The sequence below is a fragment of the Cervus elaphus genome, chromosome 5 (genome assembly GCF_910594005.1).
Source record: "Cervus elaphus chromosome 5, mCerEla1.1, whole genome shotgun sequence".
Classification (NCBI taxonomy): Eukaryota; Metazoa; Chordata; class Mammalia; order Artiodactyla; family Cervidae; genus Cervus; species Cervus elaphus.
The window spans coordinates 56,647,488-56,673,498 of NC_057819.1; the positions used below are offsets into that span (position 1 = coordinate 56,647,488).

A 26,011-nucleotide genomic window follows, 5' to 3' on the forward strand; every position below is an offset into this window, starting at 1 on the left:
CTGTAACTAGATTCTTCCCCAAACACAAAAGGAGGCTGTAATTTCAAGAATTTTTCAGCTTGGATTTAATCATGAATATTAAGTATTGGTACCCAAGTGCCGGAGTAACAAGCTAAAGACCACCCATCAGCTTAATTCCGAAGGCTTATTTCATGTAACTCAAGCTCCAGTTATCTGAGAATGAGTGATGTTATTTGCAACTGCCCATAACAAAAGCCAAAGGGTTTATAGCAACTTGACCTTTTCATTTTTTGCTGGTTTATTTTTCAGATAGCTGGGAAAATATTTTCTACTTGTATTTGATGACATGATTTCTAAAGCATGTTGACTAATTTCTTAATTAGCCAGGATCGCCCCAAATGCCACTTACATTGAACCGTGGACTCAAAAGGCCCTTATTCAGTGATAAAAATTAAAACAAAATATAATTTGAACCCAATATTCCATAAGATCTTAATTCATAGAAACAATGGACTTTCCCTCACAATCATAGTGTTTGCCACATCCCAATATTATTCCTTGTATTTCTTTTCATGCATTTTTGTTCGATTCAGGCTCAATCACTCCAACCTTCTTCCATCAGCCCCAGCACTGCATCCTCCTCCCTTGCATGTTAGATGGAATTGAAAGACTCTATCCTCTGTCATTTCCAAGTCCATTTCCATCCCCCTTTCTTCCCCAAATCGAGAAACCCCAGGTGGTTCAGCCGATGATCTGTGACCAAATCACTTCTGCAATTGAGACATGATGTCAAAACCAAAAACATGTTCTTTTTTAAAATTTCATATTTATTTATTCTTCGCTGTGCTGGGTCTTTACTGCTGCACCAGTTTTTCCCTAGTTGCGGTGAGCAAGGACTGCTCTCCAGTGTGCGGGCTTTTCACTGTGATGGATTGTCTCGTTACAGAGCATGGGTTCTAGGGTGGTGGGCTCAGGAGTGGTGGTTCCCGGGGTCTAGAGCACAGGCTCAATAGTTAGGATGCACAGGCTTAGCTGGTCTGCAGCATGTGGGACCTTCTCCAATAAGGGATTGGACCCATGTCTCCTGCATTGGCAGGTGAATTCTTTACCACAGAGCCACCACGGAGGCCCCCCAAACACATTCTTAATGCATTGTCTGCCTGGAAAAATAAACTCCATCACAGGGAGAAGTGTAGAGTAAGGTGGTCACAGAAACCCAGAGGCATAATCCAGTTAAACTCCTTGACCTGCCTCAAATACTGTCAATTCTAATTTCTCTGTTTCAAGAGAACTTTCTGGGACATGTCTGCAACATTGCTTTAAAGTCCTTCCACTTAGTGGAGGAAGTAAATAAACTAGACCTCAAGTAACCTGCTAGATGGAGCAATCTTGGGAAAAAGTAACTCCTCTATCAATAAGACTTCCTTTGGGGGAAAAAAAAAATCATACTGGGTTAGCCTTAGACCTGATTTTAATAAAGTGCCAAGATGCACCAAAATGGGTCATTTTACTCCTTCCTGTTCAAATGCATGACATTCAAGACAAGAAAGACTTGAGTTCAAGCCCTCAGAATTTGGATGAAATCCACAAAATAGCTTATGGTAATCGCTCTGTTAATCTGCTTTGGCTGACAGTTTTCAAAATGGATTCCACAGAGCTAAGAAATAAACCAAATCCATTCCAGCTTTCCCTGGTAGAGGGCACTCATCTAGGCACTTAATCCTGCGAAAGCTCAGCAGGACAGCTCTTTATAAAAGGGATTTCTTTAGTTGGCTAAGGGAAAATATCCTGTCTGAACAGGAAGGTAGATCATTAGTGGCTGGACCTCCCAGATAGCCCCTAAATTTCTGAGAAAATTTCCTGATGAGTCATGCTGAGAAGAAACTCTCCAGAAAGGCTTTGAGCAAAGTACCATTCTCAAGTAAGATCTACAATGCGTGCTTGGCTCCAACGATAGCAGCTGATGTGTTATGACAGCAATCAATTCCTCAGTGACTTGAAGGAGTGAACTTGGTCCTTTGCCTACCTGATTGAGGAAACATGAGCGTCTGCAATGAATAAGATTAGAGATAGTGTGTGAACAGTGATAAGAGAACAGACTCTGTATGATTTCAAAACCTTTAGACCATGAAATTTTGCACCATGTTTTGTGTCCCTAGATATATTTCAGTGCTTCCTAGTTTATAGTCTATGGGAACTGGAATAGAATTTGTATCCTACTGTTGTGTAAAAATTATATAAATCTTAATACAATTGGTTGAATTGGTTCATGGTGTTTTTCAGGTCTACTCTATCCTTCTACTTTTCTATTCATTCTGTTAATTACTGAGAGTTTGATAGTGGAATTCCAACTAAAAACCTTAATTTGTCTCCTTAAAAAATAATTGAAATATATAGTGAAACTTTATTCTATATTTTCCAAGTGTCCTGTAAATGCATTATCACACTTGCATGATTTAAAAAATTAAAATAAATAAAAGAATCAGAGAGAACTAGAATCCTAGAATACCACTATCATCCCAAAAAATAAAATAAAAAAGAAATCGTGTATGAATACTGCACACTACAAATGGACGTGTTTCTATGATGTAAGGCCACTGAATACCCTCTTCACATGCCAAGGCCTACTTTGGATTCTACTTTGTCCATGATTAAATGCAAATGCTATTAGGAAAATGTCCACTATTCTTTCTAAAAGTCCAGAACTATTCAGAGGGAAAAAAACATTTGCTTCTGGTAAGAAAATTGTGACCCCAGACTCCATTACTTTGTATCTTCAATTCCATCTCCTAACTCTAGGATAAATAATTTCCAGGCCAGCACTTGTGGATAAATGATCTACCAGCGAAAAATTGTGAGGTTTAAATTAATATGTATAAAACACTTTGAAAGGAATTATGAAAGTCAATCCTACCACTCAATATTCAAGAATTATGTTCTGTGCCTTTATCCAAGCTTTCCATTATTTGTTCAGTTTTTTAAGCAAATACCATTGTTTACAGATCCAGATTTGATTTCACAAAGAATTTATTTCATAATTTAAACTGAAGTGCTTTTCATAGTTTAATTATTAGTATTGCTACATTCAGGAAAGGCTTTTTCGTCATTCTTATAGAAGATTTTTTTTTTCAGTTTTAAAAATGAGAGCTTTTAAAACTGGTTTAAAATAAAATAACTACAGTGTTTCCAAAGAACATGAAATATTTTTGTAATAAAGAGTTATTATTGTTTTATCATTTTATCAGTCATTTCTAATGATTTTATAGCCACTCAAATGGTTACACAGTCTTCTTCCTGAAAGAAATAAATGAGAAACCATAAGCAAACGTAAGACCTGCCCTACAAGAAATACTAAAGAGAATTCACTAAAGTGAAATTAAAGGACACTAGACAGTGACTAAAATCTATATGAGAAAAAATAGGTGCCAGTAAAGGTAACAACATTCTTCAGTTGCTAAGTCCTGTCCAACTGTTTACTACCCCAGGAACTGCAGTATGCCAGACTTCCCTGTCCTTCACCATCTCCCGAAGTTTGTTCAAACTCATGTCCATTGAATTGATGATGTCATCCAACCATCTCATCCTTTGCCACCCTCTTCTCCTCCTGCCCTCAGTCTTTCCCAGCATCAGGGTCTTTTTCAATGAGTAGGTTTTTTGCTTCATGTGAACAAAGTAATGGAGCTTCAGTATCAGTCCTTCCAAAGAAATTTAGGGTTGATTTCCTTTAGGATTGACTGGTTTGATCTCCTAACTGTCCAAGGGACTCTCAAGAGTCTTCTCCAGCTCCACAGCTCGAAAGTATCAACTCTTTGGTGCTCAGCCTTCTTTATGGTCCAACTTTCACATCCATGCAAAATTACTAGAAAAATCATAGCTTTGACTATATGGACCTTTGTTGGTAAAGTGATGGCTCTGCTTTTTAATATGCTGTCTAGCTTTGTCATGGGCTTCCCTGGTGGCTCAGAAGTTAAAGAATCTGCCTGCAATGCAGGAGACCTGGGTTCAGTCCCTGGGATGGGAAGATCCTCTGGAGGAGGGCATGGCAACCCACTCCAGTATTCTGGCCTGGAGAATCCCATGGACAAAGGAGCCTGGTGGGCTGCAGTCCATGGGGTTGCAAAGAGTTGGGCATGACCAGGTGACTAAACACAGCACAGCTTTGTCATAACTTTCCTTCCAAGGATCAGGCGTCTTCTAATTCCATGGCTGCAGTCACTGTCCACAGTGATTTTGGAGACCAAGAAAATAAAAGTCTGTCACTATTTCCATTGTTTCCCTAACTATTTGTCATGAAGTGATGGGAGTGGATGCCATAATCTTAGTTTTTTGAATGTTGAGTGTTAAGCCAATTTTTTCACTCTCCTCTTTCATCCTCATCAAGAAGAGGCAGTGGCCAAAGGTAACAACATAGGTAAAAATAAAAGATGGATTAAATAAAATTCTGTTTATAACTTGCTTTTTTCCTCCTATCTGATTCAAAAGACAACTGCACCTAATAATAGCACACAAAAATACATGTTTTGGTGCCCTGGAAATACTGAAGGGAGACAGACAATTCAACAATGGTTGGGGACTCCAATACTTAACTTACAATAAAAGATGGAACAACTAAATAAAAGGTCAACAACTAAGTCAAAGACCAATATAGCATTATAAACCAATCACACCTAGCAGAGATCTATAGAACACTCCACCCAACAACAAAATAATGCACATTTTCCTCAGTCATACATGAAGCATTCTCCAAGTGAGATCACATGTTAGGACATAAAATAAGTATTAATAAATTTAAAAGACTTTAATTCATATGAAGTATATTCTCTGATCACAACAGAATGAAAGAGGAAATCAATAACAGCAGAAAATTGGAAAAATTCCCAAGTATGTGAAAATTAAACAACACATTATTTAAAAAACAAAGTTTCAAGGAAGAAATCATGGGGAAATTAGAAAATACTTTGAGATGAATGCATCTAAAACACAACCTACCAAAACTTATGGAAGTACTTAAAGCAGTTGTTAGAGGAAAGTTTATAGCTATAAATGCCTATGTAAGAAAAAAGAAAGATCTCAAATCAATAACCTATCCTTGCACATTTAGAGGAAAAAACTAAATGAGAAGGAAGTTTCCCGTTTGATGAAATTAACAAGCTGATCCTAAAGTTCATATGGAAATCTGAGAAACTCAAAATAGCCAAAATAATCTTACAAAAAAACAAAGCTGAAAGATTTATGCTTCCCAATTTCAAATTTATTTTAAAGCCACAGTAATTAAGACTTTGTAGTGCTTGCATAAAGACAGACATGTAGATCAACCATATGGAATTGAAAATCCAAAAATAAACCTATACATCTATGATCAGTTGATTTAGAAAAGGGTACCAAGACCATTCAATAAGGAAAAGAATAGTCTTTCAACAAATGGTACCCAGATTATAATTCTTACAATTAAACAATAAAAGATAAATAACCTCATTAGAAATTTAACAAAGGATTTGAATAGATACTTCTCCAAAGAAAACAGCACATGAAAAGATGCTCAATAATCATTACTCATCAGAGAAATGCAAATAAAAACCACAAGATATCACTTTATAACCACTAGGATGACTATAACAAAAGAGGGATAATAGCAAATATTGATGAGGATGTGGAGAATTCAAACCCTCAAACATTGCTAGTGGGTGTTTAAATTGATGCAGCTTCTGTGAATTTTAGTTTGGCACTTCCTCAAAATGTTCAACAAAGAGCTAACGGGACCCAGCAATTTTACTCTTAGATATATGGGTTTAAGAGCAATACCTCTGAGGTCTGTTCTGTACCCTATCCCAGGACTCTCCTGTGGGAATGAGCCCCAGGTGCCTACAATGGTAGCCTGCTTCCTAACCCAAGTTTTCTGTTTCACTTCTATGTGCTGTGCTATGCTTAGTTGCTCTGTCATGTCCAACTCTTTGTGACCCCATGAACTGTAGCCCACCAGGCTCCTCTGTCCATGGGGATTCTCCAGGCCAGAATATTGGAGGAGTGCCCTCCTCCAGGGGATCTTCCCAACCCAGGGATTGAACCCAGGTCTCCTGCATTGCAGACAGATTCTTTACTGACTGAGCTACCAGGGAAGCCCTTCACTTCTATACTCCCCTATAGTTTATCCAGAAAAATACATCAAGCTGTCATGGGTGTATTAGTTTGCTAGGGCTGTCATAATGAACTACCTACCAACTGGATTGCTTAAACAATGAAAATGTATTCTCTCCCCAGTCCTGAAGGCTGGCAGTCTACGATCAAGGTGTTGGCAGCATTGGTTTTTTCTGAGGTCCTGCTCCTTGGCTTGCAGCCAGCCATCTCTCTGTATATCTTCACATGATTGTCCCTCTGTGTTCCAATCTCCTCTTCTTATAAGGACACCAGTCATGTTGTATTGTTTAGTCACCTCAGTCGTGTCCAACTTTTTGCTACCCCATGGACTGTAGCCCACCAGGCTCCTCCGTCCATGGGGATTCTCTAGGCAAGAATACTGGAGTGGGTTACCATTTCCTTCTCCAGGGGATCTTCCTGACCCAGGGATCAAACCACATTTCCTGCATTGCAGGCAGATTCTTTACTACTGAGCCACCTGCAAGCCCCATATTGTATTAGGGCCCACCTTTCATGGCCTCATTTGAACTTAATTACTTCTTTAAATGTCTTATTCCAAATAAATCACATGGTACTGGGAGTTACAAATTTGGGGTGGATGAAGTCAATCCATAACAATGGTTGGTTGTGTATTGTGTCATTCTTGTCTTCGGAGGCAAAAATGCCTTCCAAATAGACTTTCCTGCCTTTCTCCTCTCCAAAGATTAGTAAATATAACAGGGACTACAAAAGGCATCTGTCTGAAATTCAAGGCTCAGAGTTACAGAGTGGGCCAAACTTCCTCTCCCAAAAGAACTAAGCGAAAGGGCTTGCTAACAAAGAATGAAAACACTGCAGCAGGAAGAAATCTGTGAGCTTCCTGAGAAACATGGCCAGGTTCTTGACAAACAAGCCTACGGCAATCCTAACAGAGAAGGGTGTTTTGTCCTACTTTCAAGTCTCCACAAGCAATACCAGCCAGCAACTCTGGTGGTCTTCACCTCATCGTCCCTGGAGACTTGATATGACATTCACTGTGTAACTGAAGATTGCACTACCCAGTCATCCCTCCGTGACTCCAATGAGGAGACCGAGGTCCACTGGAAAATGCTAGGCTCTCTTCATTCTTCAGATGGACAGGGAGAACTGTGAACTTGCGTGATCAGAGACTGTGATGATAGCATGATTTATGACCAGTGCGGCTGAAGTGGTTATTATGCACTGTTGTGCTATAAAAACACACAGAGAAATACACATAGGCCACTTCACAAGCCAGTGTCATCTGAGCCATTGGGTGATACTGTGATCTAGGACTCAAGGAGATATTCCATCGAGGAGATGAGTGGAATGCAGTGTTCAAAGAGGCAATGAAATTTGCTTATTTCTGCCTGACAGATGACCTGTTAGCTCCAGAGACAGCCTCCATTCAGCTCTGCGCCTTTTGTGTCCTGCCACAGTAGTACCATCTTTCCTTATCACAGGAATTTACTGCTCTTCTGGCTTCCTTCCTATGCAGATTTCACAACAGAAAGCGTGTGGAGATACAGAGAGAGATTTCTGGGTCAGGAAGCCAAGCCAACTTTGTTCGCTTCCTGGTCATAGCCACAGGGACTTTTTTTTTTTTTTAATAGAACTTTCTCTAGTCTCCAGATCCTTCCAGATTCATGGCAATCTGGGTCTTGTTTTCTCTTCACCAGATGAACTTTTAGTTGTTGCCTTTTTTCAATCAATTTCCAGATGTTGTTGCATATTCTTTTTATTTTCAGCACAGTTTATCCTTTCCTGAACTTCTGCACAATTCCCTTCCATACTACATTCCCCCCCAGCTCCTCCAGCCCCTTCAGAAGAATTCCAGAAAGCTGCTGCCAATTACACCAAAATTTAGTTGGCTCTTCCATGCCCCAGTTAAGGATGCCTCTGCCCTGAAGATGAAAGAGATGATGGGTCTGCAGGAGAAGCCCCTTCTCCTGAATGAGCTCCCAGCTGATAGGGAGATGCTGCTGAGGTCCATGTCCATGATTATATAAAAGTCTCTATAGACAGGAAGAATGTTCACTGGGGCCCTGATGTCCAAACCGCAGTTTGTTTTAGAACTTTTTTTTTAATACTCTCTTTGTGCAAATATCAAACCAGCAAGCCAGAAATGTTTTTTAAATTATCACTGAACAACATAAAAATTGTAAAGAGGTCTTGCCTTTCTGTCATACTTCTTGCATTTGGCATGATTTGGAAATGAGATCTTCCACATAAATTAATTTTTTTAGACAATTGAAGCAGATCTTTAAGCCCCAAATCATTGCAAATCTTAACCATTTTTACAGAAATTTTTCTAGACTGAATTACATTTTGGAGTATGCTGATCATAAACTAATGTTTCCCAAATGATTCAAGGTCAAGGTTATACATATTAGCAGCCATGCCCTAAGTTTTATGAGCTGTTGGTCTGCTTGCCTTTACCAGGGTTCTCAAATCAGCGTTGTTGACACTGTGACTGGATGATCCTTTGTTGTGGGCGTATGGCTCGTGCACGTAGGATGTTTAGCAGCATCTCTGGCCTCTCCCTCCCAGATGCCAGTACCACTCCGTTAAGGACAAAAATGTGCACCATTATCAAATATTTTCAGCATTGTTCTGGAGGCCCTACTCAAGTGCAATTGGAAAGAAAGGGAAGGAAAATGTATGAGGATTGGAAAAGAAGAAAAATGTTCTACCTTTATTTACAGAAAACACGACTATATACATGGAAATCAAAAAGGAATCTGCAAACTATGAGAATTAATAATCGAATTTAAAGTACCACTAAAAACAAAATTGATATACAAAAATTAATTGTGTTTTTTGGGACCTAACCTTGGTAAGTGAAATTTTTAAAAACACATTTTTGTACAAATTTTATTCAAAAATCAAATAACTAGAAATGAATCTATCAAAAGATGTATATGACCACTATGCTAAGAACTGCAAAATATTAAAGAGAAATTAGAATCTAAATAAATTAAGAGACACACCATGTCAGTAGATTGGCAGAATTCAAGATCATTAATATTTTAATTCTTTCCAAATTTATCTAAAGATTCAATAAAAGCCAAAACCAAACCCAAGCAAGGATCTTTCTTTTTCTTTTCTCTCTTTCTCTTTTTTTTTTTTGGAAATTAACAAATGAATCTAAAATTTACATGGAAATTTAAAGGACTTGGGGGACTTCCCTGGTGGCCCAGTGGCTAAGATTCTGAATGTAAGGAGAGGGGTCCCACTTCATTATTCTTCAAGGCAAGCAAATTTAAACGATGATGAGAGACATCAAATCTCCAGCAAAATGGCAAAATTGAAAAGACTAATAAACCAAGAGTTAACAAGAATGTGGAAAAACTGCATTGGTGGTGGAAGTATAAATTGGTGAAACTTCTTTAAAAAACTGTTTGGCAGTATCTCCTAAAAATTTACCCAATGCATGACCCAGAGATCATACTTCCAAGTGTATACCCAAAATAAATAAAAACATATGTTATTTAAAAGATATGAATAAGAATGCTCAAAGCAGCTTTATTCATAACAGGCAAAACTAGAAATAACAAAAATGTCCATCAACAAGACAGTGAATAAGTAACATAGTATAGCCATATAATGGAATACTACACAACAATACAAAGAAAAAAAAACTACTGCAGTGATATGCTCAAAAACATTTAACAACTGGCTCCTTAAGAAGGAAAAAAGTCCTGATTGGTAGTGTTTTCTAACTTTTATGGAATAAATACTTCCAATATAGCCAGTTTCATGTTATCAGCATGAAGTCATAAAATACAAAATTGGAAAGTCAGGCACACAATTGCAAGCTGAAATGAGTCAGCTTCAGCACAACACTCTTTTTTTTTTTTCATTTATTTTTATTAGTTGGAGGCTAATTACTTCACAACATTTCAGTGGGTTTTGTCATACATTGACATGAATCAGCCATGGAGTTACACGTGTTCCCCATCCCGATCCCCCCTCCCACCTCCCTCTCCACCCGATTCCTCTGGGTCTTCCCAGTGCACCAGGCCCGAGCACTTGTCTCATGCATCCCACCTGGGCTGGTGATCTGTTTCCCTATAGATAACATACATGCTGTTCTCTCGAAACATCCCACCCTCGCCTTCTCCCACAGAGTCCAAAAGTCTGTTCTGTACATCTGTGTCTTACGCAAAACAGAAAAAGAGCACAACACTCTTTACTGACACATGTAACAACAATGACAAATCCCTCAGAGGCTATGTTGAGTGAAATAAGCCAAAAACAAAAGACTGCATAATAATTACCTTCTTATTAATCAAAAGAACAAGCAAAATTATTTGATGGTGATAAAAGTCAGAAGAGATCACAAGAGGGAATTGGTATTGACATGGAAGGAACATGAAACTTCTTTTTGGGATGCTAGAAATAATCTATCTCTTAATTTATCTAATGATTAAGATAGATGTACAGACAGATAACTAAGGTAGGTAGGTAGGTTGATAGATGTAAAAATCCATCAAGTTGTAAACTTAAAATCAGTGAGTTTTGCTCACTTTATATATTTCATACATCCATTAAAACAAAATGCTGTGAATTCCCTGGTGGTCCAGTGGTTAGGATTCCATGCCTCTGCTGCAGGGGGTACAGGTTCGATCCCTGGTCAGGGAACCAGGATCCTGCAAGTCGCGTGGTGGGGCAAGAAAAAAACAAAACAGGATACCCATGGCTGCTGTGCTGTGCTTAGTCGCTTAGTCCGTGTTCAAATCTTTGGGACCCCATTATCTGTAGCCCACCAGGCTCCTCTGTCCATGGGGATGCTCCAGGCAAGAATCCTGGAGTGGGTTGCCATGCCCTCCTCCAGGGCAATCTTCCCAACCCAGGGTCTCTTGAATTGTAGGCAGATTCTTTACCAGCTGAGCTACCAGGGAAGCCCTACCCAGGGGTAAACATGGCCATTTGAGCACACATATTTTTTTTTTTTTTGGTTCATTTTGAAATATGGTTAAAGCTTGATATATGGCAACAATCCACAAGAATGGCGAGAATAGGAAAGGACACTATAACATATCTGAAGCTAGAAAGCCACTGGACACGAATAAGTGTCTCAAGAAGACTAACTCCTAAGCTACCTGTAGAGAAAAGCCAATCCCAATCTAGTGTTCACCACAGAATCTCCAAGAAGTCTGTGAGTTACTGCAGAAGTTACCACTGAAAACAGAAGCAGGGGGATGGTCCTAATCTAAGGAAGGTTTGTTGATACATTCCAAGGAGTAAAAACAGATAAAATATACAAATTCAGGAATCAGAATGTCCTCCAAGTTTTTATAAGCAACACTGGAATCTAGTGGACAATTGAGAAATGTTTTATTTTTAATTATCGAGGAAAGGATTTAAAACCTAGGCATATGTATCCAAAGAAACTATCAATAAAGTGTGAAGGCAGAAGAAGAGAACATTTTAGACATGCAAGGTCTCATAAATCTATCTCCCACAGATCCTTTCTCAGGAAGTTATTAGAGGCTATATTCCACCAAACTGAAGGAGTGCATGAAGAAAGAGTAATACATAGGATTCTGAAAACAGGAAATTCAGGCCAAACGGAATTTTAAACTGATGGTGCTGGGGATCCTAGAATGACCTTTCTTCAGTAACAGAGGACAACGTGTCCACATTAGAAGATATAAAAGGATTGAAATTCCTTCAAAAATGTGAAATTTTACCATAAGTACCTGTTATGTCTGAGCATCAGCAGATCTCAGTTGGCAGGGTTTGAAGCTGGACATATACCTAGAAAACTAAGCAAATAATCCTCCATGCCCCCAAAAAGAAAGTTGTTAACTCCAGGAACATAAGACACAAGTAGTTGTCTGTCATAGGTTATTTTGTAGCTTTTATCAATTCATAAAGACAATAGCAATAAATACTGCTCTCAACAAAATAAATATACAACTATTCTGAGAAGTATGCTGAGGATACAAAGTATGCATATATGTTTAACACAGGGAAAAGATAGTCAAAGCCTCATTTTCCCTTAAGGAAGATGAATAGTCAGGCCTACAACTGAGGATTAAGAGGTAGCAGAGGTAGACTAAACTCAGCTGTGTCTGACTCTTGGGACCCCTGGACTGTAGCCCACCAGGCTCCTCTGTCCATGGGATTGCCCAGGCAAGAATACTGGAGTGGGTTGCCGTTTCCTTCTCCAGGCGATCTTCCAGACCCCGGGATCAATCCCAGGTCTCCGGCATTGCAGGCAGACACTTTAACCTCTGAGCCACCTGATCAGTTGGCTAAGAATTCGCCTGTACTGCAGGAGACCTGGGTTCGATCCCTGGGTTGGGAAGATCCTCTGGAGAAGGGATAGGCTACCCACTCCAGTATTCTTGGACTTCCCTTGTGGCTCAGCTGGTAAAGAATCTGCCTGCAATGCGGGAGACCTGGGTTCAGTCCCTGAGTTCGGAAGATCCCCTGGAGAAGGGACAGGCTACCCACTCCAGTACTCTGGCCTAGAGAACTCCACAGACTGTATAGTCCATGGGTCGCAAAGAGTTGGACACGACTGAGCAACTTTCACTTGGGCTTCCCTGATAGCTCAGTTGGTAAAGAATATACACAATGGAACACCACTAAACCGTAAAAAAGAATGAAATTTTGTCATTTGTAGCAACATGGATGGACTTGAAGGGCATTATGCTAAGTGAAATAAGTCAGACAGAGAATGATATTGTATGATATTGCTTATCTGTGGGACCTGATAAATACAATAAAGTTAGTGAATATAACAAAAAAGAAGGAGACTCACAGATACAGAAACTAAACTACTGGCTATCAGTGGGGACGGGGGTGGGTGGGAGCAATATAGGGGTAGGGGAGTGGGAGGCATGAACTGTTGGGTGTAAGATATGCTCAGGGATGTATTACACAATGCAAGGAATATAGCTAATATTCTGTAGTAACTATAAATGGATTATAACCTTTAAAAATTGCATTAAAATATATTAAAAAAAAACACTAAAGTGAGAGGTAGCAGATCCATGGTTGCCAGGTCACAGGAGGTGAAGGAAGGCAAGGGAGTAGGATTCCAATGGCACACAAGGACATTCTGGAATTCAGTAACGATGGATGGGTTCATTATTTTGATTGTGGTGATAGTTTCATAGGTGTATACATATGCAAAAATATAAAATTATCCATTTTAAATCTGTGCAACTTACAGTATTAATTATACCTCAACAAAGCTGTTTTTAAAAGCACCAAGTTCATGAAAGACAGTGAAAGACTAAAGAACTGTCACAGTTTGGAAGAGAATAGGAACATGTGACAACCAAATACATTGTGAGATCTTGTGTTGGATCCTGAAACACAACACAAAAAAGAACATCAATGGAAAACACTGGTAATATTCACGTAATATATTTATGTGAATTTTTTTATTTGATTTAATTTTTATTATTTTATTATTTATTTTATTATTTAATTTAATTTAATTTAATTTTTTAATTTAATATTTAATTAACACTGCTCTACCAATGTTAGTGTATTAGTTTTGATAATTGTACTATGACTGTATATGTTAACATTAAGGGAAGCTGGGTGAAAGTATATGGGAACTCTAACTTTACAACACATTTTTAAACCTAAGATTATTTAAAAATAAAAATATTTTTTTAAAATCGAATATATGGAGTAATTACCAATTAAAGTAATTCTTTTACTACAAAATTAAAGAACTACTGAACTGGAAAATGTGGCTGAAGAATCATAGCCCACAGTAAAAAAATAAAAGTTTTTTTTAATGAAAAAAATTTGAATGACAAGAATAGATACAAAAGTACCAACATTTGTTTAGACATAAGAGGTGTGGGTTTAATCCCTGGGTCAGGAAGATCCCCTGGAGGAGGGCATGGCAACCCAATCCAGTATTCTTGCCTGGAGAATCCCATGGACAGAGGAGCCTGCGGGCTACAGTCCATTGGGTCCCAGTGTCAGACCCGACTGAAGCAACCAAGCATGAATGCACTTTCAGATAGACTAGAAAGATTATTGTTGTTGTCGTTGTAATTATTGTTTAGTTGCTAGGTTGTGTCCAACTCTCTTGCAACCCCATGACTGTAACCAGCCAGGCTCCTCTGTCCATGGAATTCTCCAAGCAAGAATACTGAAGTAGGTTGTCACACCTTTCTCCAGGGAATCTTCCCAACCCAGGGATCAAACCCGTGTATCCTGCATTTGCAAGCGGATTCTTTACCACTGAGCCACCAGGGAAGCCCCAGAAACATTATAGGACAAGCAATAAATAAAGTAATAATAACAAAATTTTCTCAGAACTTAAGAACATCATGCTTCCTCAAAAAAAAAAAAAAGAAAGAAAGAAAAAAAAAAAAACCAGACTGCCAAGCAGAAAAAAAAAAAAAAAAACATTTTAAAATCTATACTTTGAGTACAGGCACTGAAAAGCTAGAATATCAAGGATAAAGAGAAAATCCTAAAAGCTACCAGAAACATGGATCATCTAAAATGCAAGGAGAATCAGATTTATATCCAAAATCTTGAGAGTAACATAGAGACTACTTTTTATTTATTTATTTATTTATTTTTAACTTCATCAGTATCTTTTAATGAGAATGAAATAACAGTTTGAGAGTAAATAAATGGCCCTTTTTGGTTGCTATTGAAAAGTTATAGGACAAATGGATTGTGGGACTCAACCTAGGTGACTGCTTTTTAATGAAGTGTTATTTTTATATATCTAAAGAGAAATAATTTTGAACATAAAATACTATATCCATACAAACTATTATTCAATAGTAATGAAAAAAATAAAAATATGATCGAATATATATAGATCGTAATGTATACCAGCTGCAATGTTGCACAAGTACATGTAAGTGACTTTCCTCAGAGTCATTAAGTACACAGCCTGTGCAGTGTGTATGGTAACTCTGATCCAATATCCTCGTTGGAAGAGACCTAAATTCAAGGGTGACCACTAGAAGAATAGGACATTTTCTAGACTTAAAAGTAAAATTATGAAACAAAAAAAATTCAACTCCTTCAAAAGAATGAAATTCTCCTGATAATCAGTGAGTGGGGGCTCCAAAGAAATGCTCAGAGTTCTAATGTAAAGAAAGACAACACGTTTTCTCTGTACGTCTGAATTTTAGTGGAATTAAAGTTTTTGACTCTGCAAAAAAAAAAATATATATATATGGTTAATAAAAAGCAAAAATATCATGGAAGGGCTAACAGAATTACCCTCCCACTGAAAATAATAAGGAAACTGGACAAAATACATAAAGTAACTCTGTTCAGACATTGGGCAGTGGGCAGCATTAGCCTGTGATCTTTGGAAAGAGGGAAGCAAGCAAGATAAGTCCTAGGATCTTCTTGGCTTTCTGCTAGGTGACAGTGTCTAGGGAGTTCAAGGAAGTGATTACACACACCCCAGGATCTTCAGTATCTTCACAGGGTTAAGGGGAACAGAGATTACAGTTCATGGAAGTCCAGGTGACTAGAATTTATGGAACAAAATACCAGAGCTGAGGAAACTGAAGAGATCATTTTAAAGATCTGCAAAGGAGTTCTCTGGAGTGTTTGGCAGAGTACCAATCTCCATATCCATGGAATAAAACTCCTTGAGGCTGAAAGTAGGAAAGAAGTGGGCTGAAGCATTCCCAGGATGCGGCTAGGAACAGCTCAATACTCAGAGCAAAAAAACTTCATAATATGAAGAGCATTTAGTAGAGACCTCAGAAAGACCAGACTTTATACTAGGGCTAAATTAGCACTAGAGTGAAGACCATTCTAAACTTACCCTAGCAAAGCTCAAAGAATCAAGAGGAATGAAGTGCACTGCATAGTTTCACCACTTGCTAGAACAATGCACAATACTCGCTAAAGGAAGACAGCAAAATTAGGAGCTCAACAGTGTAGGATTTAGTGTCCAGAATCCATTAAGGAAATAATCAGACATACACAGCGGCATGAAAATGTCACTGTATGTCCAGGAGAAAAATCCATAGACAAAAATAGAAAAAGAACTGATGAACATGACACAATTGTCAGACACTTGACTTTATTTAATAATAATAATTAGTATTATTATTACTATCATTTTGGTTTGTGGGATCTTAGTTCCCATTTTTAAGAAATATTTTTAAAAACCTGAAAAAGATCCATTCCAAATTGAAAGTGTTGATCAGAGGATCTTAGTTTTCTTCATAATGTCTTAAGTTTTTTAAAAGGAGACTGTACTCATGTAATACTTATGTAATCAAAATATTTTTAAAATGTAAGTAGGACACACACATAGAAGGAAAAGGTTATATATCAGTAGAACAAAAGAAAAAGATTAGTATCCATAATAAAATCTTAACTTGGTAGTAGCTGCACCTACCAAGGGGACGATCTATTTTAAGTACACATAATCACATGTGTGATTGGCTTCCCAGGTGGTGCTAGTGGTAAAGAACCTGCCTACCAATGCAGGTTAGAAGAAAGAGACACGGGTTCGATCCCTGAGTCGTGAAGATCCCCTGGAGGAGGGCATAGCAACCCACTCCAGGATTCTTGCCTGGAGAATCCCATGGACAGAGGAGCCTGGCAGGCTATAGTCCATGGGGTCGCACAGAATCAGACACAACTGAAGCAACTTAGCATGCACACACAATCTGTGCTATAAAAGATGAGGTTACGTGAAAGCACAACATTATAAAAATTATTTTTTGAAATGGCAGAGATTTCTGTAGCTGTATTGAGTACGTAGAGGGGAACAACTGTCTTCAGGAGACCAGACACCTGTAAACAATAGGGATCTACAGCAGTTTTTGTTATCTTTCTGTCTTTTGTTGCTCAGAAGAAAATGACTGAGAGGAACACTGCCTACATGAAGTACTTACTATAGGCCAGGAACTATGCAAAAATAAGACTATGCGTGGAGATCTGGAACAGATAATTTGTTCCCAAATAAAAAGCAGACAGAGAAGACACAGTGGAAGCAGAGAGAAACCAGTAAAGCTGGAAAAAGAGAGAAGTCACAAGGGGGCCCATTTAACCCTAATTTCTGTGGTTTTCCTGATGAAGATGTGGTGCTAATGGTTTCAGAGTTAATCAGAGAACCATGTGTCTTAAATCTTGGCTCTAAGCCAGATGAAAAAAGACATCCCACTTAAGTGGTGTTTTAGGGGCACAAAGGCTGAAAAAAAAAAAAAAAGATTTGCATAGTAATGATTCTATCTTCGCTTTAAAGCTCCATGGCATTTTTAGAGCCCCTAACAACCGCCAAATCAGGAATTCAAACCACACCCTGGGAAGGCTGGGCTTCCTTTTGTTAAAAAGAAAAACTGTGAATCTCTGAGGTCAGTTACCCAGGCAGCGAAAATCAAAAAAGTCCTGACTCCTTTCTAACCACTGGATTATCTGCCCTGTGGACCCACACCCACCTACAACACTGCTGAAAGTACCATGACTAAGATCCATGTCTTTCTCTGGGTACTGTTTCTACAGAAAGCTTCTGATGTCTTTTGCCTCATATTTCACAAAACAGAGAAAAAGCCAAGTGTGAAGAAGAATTTGATTTTTGGCATCCCATTTAGAAGGTTGTACTTAGATCCTCAACCCACGTAAGGCTTATTGTTGAACCAACACCATAAAGAGAATATAGCTTCAGCTTCTATGAAAGACTGTATTATAACCAAAGCACTGATTTGATGAATAAATAATTATAATAGCTAATTATTATTAAACTCCTACTATGCACCAAGCACATTACTAAAAATTTTACATGTAAAACTCATAAGGTCTTGACAATAATTTTATAAAGTTGGTACTTTTTTACCGCCATTTTACAGATGGGAAAGTTGAGGAACAAACTGGTTATATAAATTCTCCAAAGTCAACATGATAAGAAAGCAGAAAGCCATGATTCAGTCTCAGCAGTCTGATTTCCAGGCCCATAAGCTTAAGCACTGTGTATACTGACTCGTGGGCTTCCCTGAAAGCTCAGTTGGTAAACAATCTGCCTGCAATGCAGGAGACCCCACTTCTATTCCTGGGTCAGGAAGATCCCCTGGAAAAGGGATAGACTACCCACTCCAGTATTCTTGGGCTTGTGGCTCAGCTGGTAAAGAATCCGCCTGCAATGCAGGAGACCTGGGTTCGATCCCTGGGTTGGGAAGATCCCCTGGAGAAGGGAAAGGCTACCCACTCCAGTATTCTGGCCTGGAGAACTCCATGGACTATACAGTCCGTGGGGTTGCAAAGAGTCAGACATGACTGAGTGACTCACTTTCACTTTCATACTGACTCTAGGGCTTTGCAGATGCTGCTAGTGGTAAAGAACTTGCCTGCCAATGCAAGAGACATAAGAGATGGGAGTTCAATCCCTGGGTCGGTAAGATCCCCTGTAGGAGGGCATGGCAACCCACTCCAGTATTCTTGCCTGGGAAATTCCATGGACAGAGGAGACTGGCCGGCTACAGTCCATGGGGTGGCAAAGAGTTGGGCACTTTGCCAACACGCTAACTGAAGCGACTTAGCATGCATACATACTGACTTTTAGAGAAGAAATTAGAAATAATACAACTCTCACATTTCATTTTTCCATACATATAAAATTGATAAACAACAAAGTCCTACTATATAACACAGTATCCTATGATAAATCATAATGGAAAAGAATATGAAAAAGAATATAACTGAATCAATTCACTGTTCAGCAGAAATGAACACATCATTGTAAATCAACTATACATTCATAAAATACACTAAAAACAAACTTTTCCAGAGACTACAGAAAGAACATTTTTCATCTCATTTTATGAGGTCAGAATAACCATTACTATAACAAAGGAAAATTATAAGCGAATCTCTCTTGGGAAGATAGAAGCAAAATGTAGTATAAAATATTAGATAGATAAGGAAAAGGTAATCTGATGGAAAAAAAAGGATTTCACAAAAGATACCTAAATATGAAATAAACGTACTATTTAAGTGTTCAGTGTCATTAGTCATTTGGGAAAGGCAAATTAAAGCCCAAACAGGACTTCCCTGGTGATCCAGTGGTTAAGACTCCATACTACCAATGCAAAGGGCATGAGCTCGATCCCTGGTTGGTGAAGATCCTGCATGCCACGTGGCATGGCCAAAAAAAAAAGTTATGCATAAATTAAAGCCAAAGTACATCTACCAGAATCACTAAAATTAAAAAGACTGAAAATATTAGGAGTTGGTGAGGATGCAAAATAAGTACTCTCACACACCATTGATGGGGACACAAATTCGTACAATTGCCTTGAAGAAGAGTCTAGAAGTAACTGCCAAAAGTGAACGTATACATACTCTGTGGCCCCAAAATTCCACTCTTAGGTTTATACTCAATAAAAATTCATATATGCACAGCAAAAGACACAGATTAAAAATATTTGTAATACCTTTATTCATAAGAGTCAAGAACTGGAACCAATCTAAATATCTATTGATGGTGGAATGCATAAATAAAATGTGTTACATGTATGCCACGAAGTGCTATACAGCCGTGAAATGAACTGCTGCTGTTCACAACAACTTGAATGAATCTTAGCAAACTATAATGTTGAGCAAAAGAAGCCAGACACAAAAATGCACCTGTGATTCCATTCATGTATTGTTTTAAAATAGGCAAAACAAATCTATGGTGTTAGAAGTCAGAACAGTGCTTTTCTCTGCCAAAATGTTGTAGTGACCAGTAAGAGAAGAAGGAGGGAGCTAGAAATGCTGTATTTCTTGACCTAGTCATTGGGTACATGAGAGTATTCATTCGAGGATTCAAGCATAGTTCGAGAAGTAGCATCTTGGTGAGAACCACTTACATCCAGTGTTACATTCAGTGTAAGTGGTTCAACTGGATGATAGAGACATTATGCAGATTAAATTTCCAAACCAACTAAGCATGTATTGAAATTGCTTCATTTATTGTTAAGTCCTGAGAGTAAAAATACAAAGAGAGAAACTTTGTTTCAGCAAATTGTTCACAATCTAACTGAAACAGAGATTAAAAAAAAAAAAAAGTAATCTATTTCAAAACAAAATGTCCTCTCATGGAATTGCACAAATTGTTTTCAGAGCTTAGAGAAGCCAGGGGAGAAGCTCAGATGTGGCAACACTGAAAACTTATCAGGATTTTGCAGGTGAATGTTCTGGATTGACAGTGGGGATCAGACAGACATACTGGACTCAGAATTAACAGCATTTGCAAAAGGGAACATAGACAAATATAATTCAAATATGTGAATCATAGGAACATAAGGGTATGAGGTATGGCTAGAGTGTAAAAAGCAAGACAGAAAAAAGTTGGAGGGCAGGCTGAGCAGGTAAGTCTTTTATTCCATCTTCATTTTTTATCCTGAGGGACATAAGAGCTACTGAAGAATTTTTATTGAATCCAACGTGAAGGATAGACAGAGGAAGGTATGACTGGAGAATGGAAGATTAGGAAGGAGGTTTTGAAAAATTCAGATATATCTGTCAGGTTTTACCACCGTAATAAACAATCCAAAATCTCAGTGGTTTATAACAACAAATATTCATTTCCAAAACCTTGGTGTCTTACAACCACAAACATTTATTTTTTATTCATGCATCTGCAGGTCAACTGAGGGCTGGATTTAACTCAGCTGGGCTTGGCTGATTGGCATGTGTTCCCTGGGTCTTTCATTTCAGGACCCAGGATGGACGAGTGATGGCTTCTCTGTGCCATGCGCTCCTATGGGTGGATGGCAGGAGTGCAGGACAGAAATGGGCAAGGTTTCCTGGAGCCTCTGCTCAGAGCTAGCACAGTGTCCCTTCTGTCCACACCATGCTAGCCAAAGCTTCATGGCCAAGCTCAGAGTCTGTAGGGCACAGTGGGATTCTCCACCCAGAGGGTGAGGAGGGGGAGAGTAAATATTGGCTGAACTTATTAACTCAACCTGGGCTTCCATGGTGGCTCCGATGGTAAAGAATCTGCCTGCAATGCAGAAGATCCAGGTTTGATCCCTGACTGGGGAAGATCCTCTGGAGAAGGACATGGAAACCCACTCCAGTATTCTTGCCTGGAGAATCCCATGGACAGAGGAACCTGGAGGGCTACAGTCCATGGGGTCACAGAAGAGTCAAATACCGCTGAGCAACTAACACACACATGCGTTAACTTAATCTACCAAGCTAAAGATTTTGAAAATCCAAACCAGGGCAGGCAGAGCAGGACTGGATAAGAGGGCATCAGGAAAGCTGGGACCGTAACCAGAGATTGTGTCTGAGCTGCTTGGCCTGGGCAGAGGTGGACTGCCGTGTGGGACACTTGGAAACTAAGTCAGAAGCTTTATTACCTCAAGAAAGGTCTTGGGAGAATTGGGTAGTCAATCTGGATCCATTCACAGATCTGACAATATTCCTGCCAAGGTTAGAAATTCAAGAACACATCTCTCAAAAGGAATAATGAATAAGGAGAATTGAAATGAGGGGGCGGGTAGGAGATCATGACTACAGAGAGCTGATGTCAGATCTGTGGCAGCAACCTTCCTGGGAGCTCTCAAAAGACAGCCCCAGGGCAGAGAGAGGACAGAAGAGAAGAGAAAGAAGGGGATGGGGAGAGTCTAGCATCCCTCCCCGCTTTCTAGTCTAAGAAACTGGGTGCGCCCTAGTGTCCCCTGCTGGGACACAGAAGGAGAGAGAGTTTCAGAGAGAAGAGGGTAAGTTCACTTTGGGTTGATTTTTAGGTTAGAGTCATCTAGGTGGACAAGCCTAGTGGAGAAATGAGTATCAAGCTATGGTGCGCCTCCCTTTAGTCTCTTACATGGTCTTCACATCCCCAATCTCTCCTCTCCTACCTAGCCTACGTCTGAAATTTTAGTCATGATCCTTTAAATGTTCACCTTGTCCTTCTTCTCTGAGCTGCTTGCGTTTAGAATCAGTGTGCCTCTGGGAATTTTGGATTGAGAGATACTCACTGCTTTTAAAATAGATAACCAAAGACTTCCCCGGTGGCCCAGTGGTCAGGACTCTGTGCTCTCACTGCCAAGGGCCTGGGCTCAATCCCTGGTTGGGGAAGTAAGATCCCAGAGCAGTGTGGTGCAGCCCGGAAAAAAAAAAAAGAAGCCTACGGGGCCTCCACTTTGTTGCCACAGCAACATTCTATAAAGCCCCCAAATAAGAAGGACAATTTAATACCATCTGAACAATTAGAGATACCCTTGGCTACTCACAGCTTCCTTTTACATACCCAATTTCTCTCAGCTGGAAACTATTTATGTTTCATGATTATTTTTGTATCTAGAGACTTAGTAGGTCTTCGACAAATGCTGTATAAATATTTATTTAAAAATAATACAATAAAATAGATAACTAACAAGGACCTACTGTATAGCCCAGGGAACTCAGCTCAATATCCTATAATAACCTAAATTTAAAAAGAATTTGAAAAAAGAAAAGATGCATGCACATATATAACTGAATCACTTAGCTGTACACCAAAAACCAACACAGCACTGTTAATCAATGTACTACAATATAAAATTTAAACATTTTTTTAAAAAGCATTGGCATGCCTCATTTAACACTGATCATTTGTGTTATACCCCCCACTACACACACACACTTTGATCTAAACTATAAATTGTACGAGCATAAGATCTAAGATCTGATATGTCTTTATGATCTCCTATGGAACTCAACATAGTTATAGGCAAAACTTAAATTTAAAAAATTTAAAATGATTTTTAAAAAAGCCAAAACTGCATTGGATGATTAACCACCTCAGTTAAAAATAATAATTGACAACTATTACCCCAAGTTATGAAGTGGCATCACTGTAAAGATCATTTTAAAAGATATCTCTATTTATTTGGAGAAAGCCTGTTATAAATTTTCTTTAAAAATAGCACATTTTTAAACTGTTTCAATACTTATTTTTAAGCACTTATCTCCTGGTGTATATCACCATGACTATATCTTTGTTCAATAAACAGTGTTAAAATTTTAAGCTAGATGTCTTCAATATGTTGAGTGGCAGATGAAAATCAACCTGGTTTAAAGATTCAGTTCAGTTCAGTTCTGTCGCTCAGCCGTGTCCGACTCTTTGCGACCCCATGAACCACAGCATGCCAGGTCTCCCTGTCCATCACCAACTCCTGGAGTCCACCCAAACCCATGTCCATCGAGTCAATGATGCCATCCAACCATCTCATCCTCTGTCGTCCCCTTCTCCTCCTGCCCCCAATTCTTCCCAGCATCAGGGTCTTTTCCAATGAGTCAGCTCTTCGCATGAGGTGGCCAAAGTATTGGAGTTTCAGCTTCAACATCAGTCCTTTCAATGAACACCCAGGATTGATTTCCTTTAGGATGGACTGGTTGGATCTCCTTGCAGTCCAAGGGACTCTCAAGAGTCTTCTCCAACACCACACTTCAAAAGCATCAATACTTCGGCGCTCAGCCATCCTTATAGTCCAACTCTCACATCCATACATGACTACTGGAAAAACCATTGCCTTGACCAGACAGACCTTTGTCGGCAAAGTAATGTCTCTGCTTTTTAATATGCTGTCTAGGTTGGTCATAACTTTCCTTCCAAGGAGTAAGCATCTTTTAATTTCATGGCTGCAATCACCATCTGCAGTGATTTTGAAGCCCAGAAAAATAAAGTTAGCCACTGTTTCCACTGTTTCCCCATCTATCTGCCATGAAGTGATGGGACCGGATGCCATGATCTTAGTTTTCTGAATGTTGAGCTTTAAGCCAACTTTTTCACTCTCCTCTTTCATTTTCATCAGGAGGCTCTTTTGTTCTTTACTTTCTGCCATAAGGGTGGTGTCATCTGCATATCTGAGGTTATTGATATTTCTCCCAGAAATCTTGATGCCAGCTTGTGCTTCCTCCAGCCCAGCATTTCTCATGATGTCCTCTGCATATAAGTTAATCAGCAGGGTGACAATATACAGCCTTGACGTACTCCTTTTCCTATTTGGAACCCGTCTGTTGTTCCATGTCCAGTTCTAACTGTTGTTTCTTGACCTGCATACAGGTTTCTCAGGAGGTAGGTCAGGGGGTCTGGTATGCCCATCTCTTTCAGAATTTTCCACAGTTTATTGTGATCCACACAGTAGAAGGCTTTAGCATAGTCAATAAAACAGAAATAGATGTTTTTCTGGAACTCTCTTGCTTTTTCAATGATCCAGCAGATGTTGGCAATTTGATCTCTGGTTCCTCTGCCTTTTCTAAAACCAGCTTGAACATCTGGAAGTTCACGGTTCACATATTGCTGAAGCCTGGCTTGGAGAATTTTAAGCATTACTTGACTAGCATGTGAGATGAGTGCAGTTGTGCAGTAGTTTGAGCATTCTTTGGGATTGCCTTTCTTTGGGACTGGAATGAAAACTGACCTTTTCCAGTCCTGTGGCCACTGCTGATTTTCCATATTTGCTGACATATTAAGTGCAGCACTTTCACAGCATCATCTTTCAGGATTTGAAGTGGTTCAACTTGAATTCCATCACATCCACTAGCTTTGTTCGTTATGATGCTTCCTAAGACCCACTTGACTTCACATTCCAGGATATCTGGCTCTAAGTGAGTGATCACATCATTGTGATTATCTGGGTCTTGAAGATTTTTTTTTTGTACAGTTCTTCTGTGTATTCTTGCCACCTCTTCTTAATATCTTCTGCTTCTGTTAGGTCCCTACCATTTCTGTCCTTTATTGAGCCCATCTTTGCATGAAATGTTCCCTTGCTATCTCTGATTTTCTTGAAGAGATCTCTAGTCTTTCCCGTTCTATTGTTTTCCTCTATTTCTTTGCATTGATCGATGAGGAAGGCTTTCTTATCTCTCCTTGCTATTCTTTGGAACTGCATTCAAATGACTTAAAGATTCGGCCATAACAATCAAGAGTGTAAAGAGTTCACAGTTAAAACAGTCAATTACTTCATGGTTTGCTTCCAAGAAGACAAGAATTTTAAAAAGTAGAAGAACATGTTACAAATGTAAAAAAATACTAAGAAATGACATGATTATGATTCTTCACATACTTTCATCAAGTCACAGTCCAGTTTCTAAAAAGACAAGCAAAGGTGCAGTTTGATGACGTCAAACTAACACTATTTTTGTTGTTGTTGTTTTGGAGGAGAGAATAGAAAGCAGGTCTCTGACTTATAGACCAGGGCTCTAAGATCCAGTTGCTGGATCTCAGTAGGGCAAGATTAAAAGATAGAGCTAGGGCAGCTAAAATTAAAGGGAATGTTTTTCAGTCTTTTAGCTTCTTTTTTAAAGGTAGGATTTGAAACTTCATTTCATGAGGTATTCAACAGGGACCTGGAAAACTGCTCTTAGCATTTTAACATAAATTAAGAATCATTTAAGCAGACCTCTATTCAGCTCTTGCCAACTGCACATTTATTTTTCTGGTCAAGGAGGCTTTGCTGTTGCAAATGAAGGGGAAATGAAGGCATTAGAGCTTGGGTATATCAGTTAAAAAAAAAAAAAAGAAAAGTGAATGTGAATGTTGGATTAACTTCCCTCGTAGTCCTTATTCCATTTATCTGGGCAAGGAATTTGCCCCCCACCTTCCACCCCTGATTCCCCCCTCCCCCGACCACAGCACTCTTGAAAACATTCTCTGAAAACTTAGGTGGCTGTGTAGAACCGGGACTTGCTGCAGGTGTTTCTTAAAAGCTCGTTAGCCCTCTGGAGAGCTATGAAAATAAGAGCTCCAGACCTAATGAGAGCCCAGTAAGCAAGGTGGTCCTTTGGAAGACCTAAGTTGTGGGGAGCTCTTTCCACTGCACCTGTAAAGAGGAATGAGTGACCTCCAGGAGCCATGGAAGCTTAGTTCCATTTTGGACAAGCCACCTCCAGAGTGGGAGATGGGCAATGGGGAAATGAAGGATACACCGTTACTTGCTAATTCTAAACATATGTAGCCTGCACATTTGGTGAG

General features: G+C 39.1%; 1 protein-coding gene across 1 annotated transcript in view; it reads right to left on the bottom strand.

Moving 5' to 3' along the window:
• Positions 1 to 8,526: 8,526 nt before the first annotated feature.
• ANAPC10 (anaphase promoting complex subunit 10) overlaps positions 8,527 to 26,011 on the bottom strand; it is a 211,975-nt gene continuing 194,490 nt past the window's right edge. Inside the window, exon 5 of the mRNA XM_043902528.1 lies at positions 8,527 to 8,657. Within this exon, the coding sequence (XP_043758463.1) occupies positions 8,541 to 8,657 (117 nt within the window). The 3' untranslated portion in view covers positions 8,527 to 8,540. The remainder of the gene's footprint in view (positions 8,658 to 26,011) is intronic.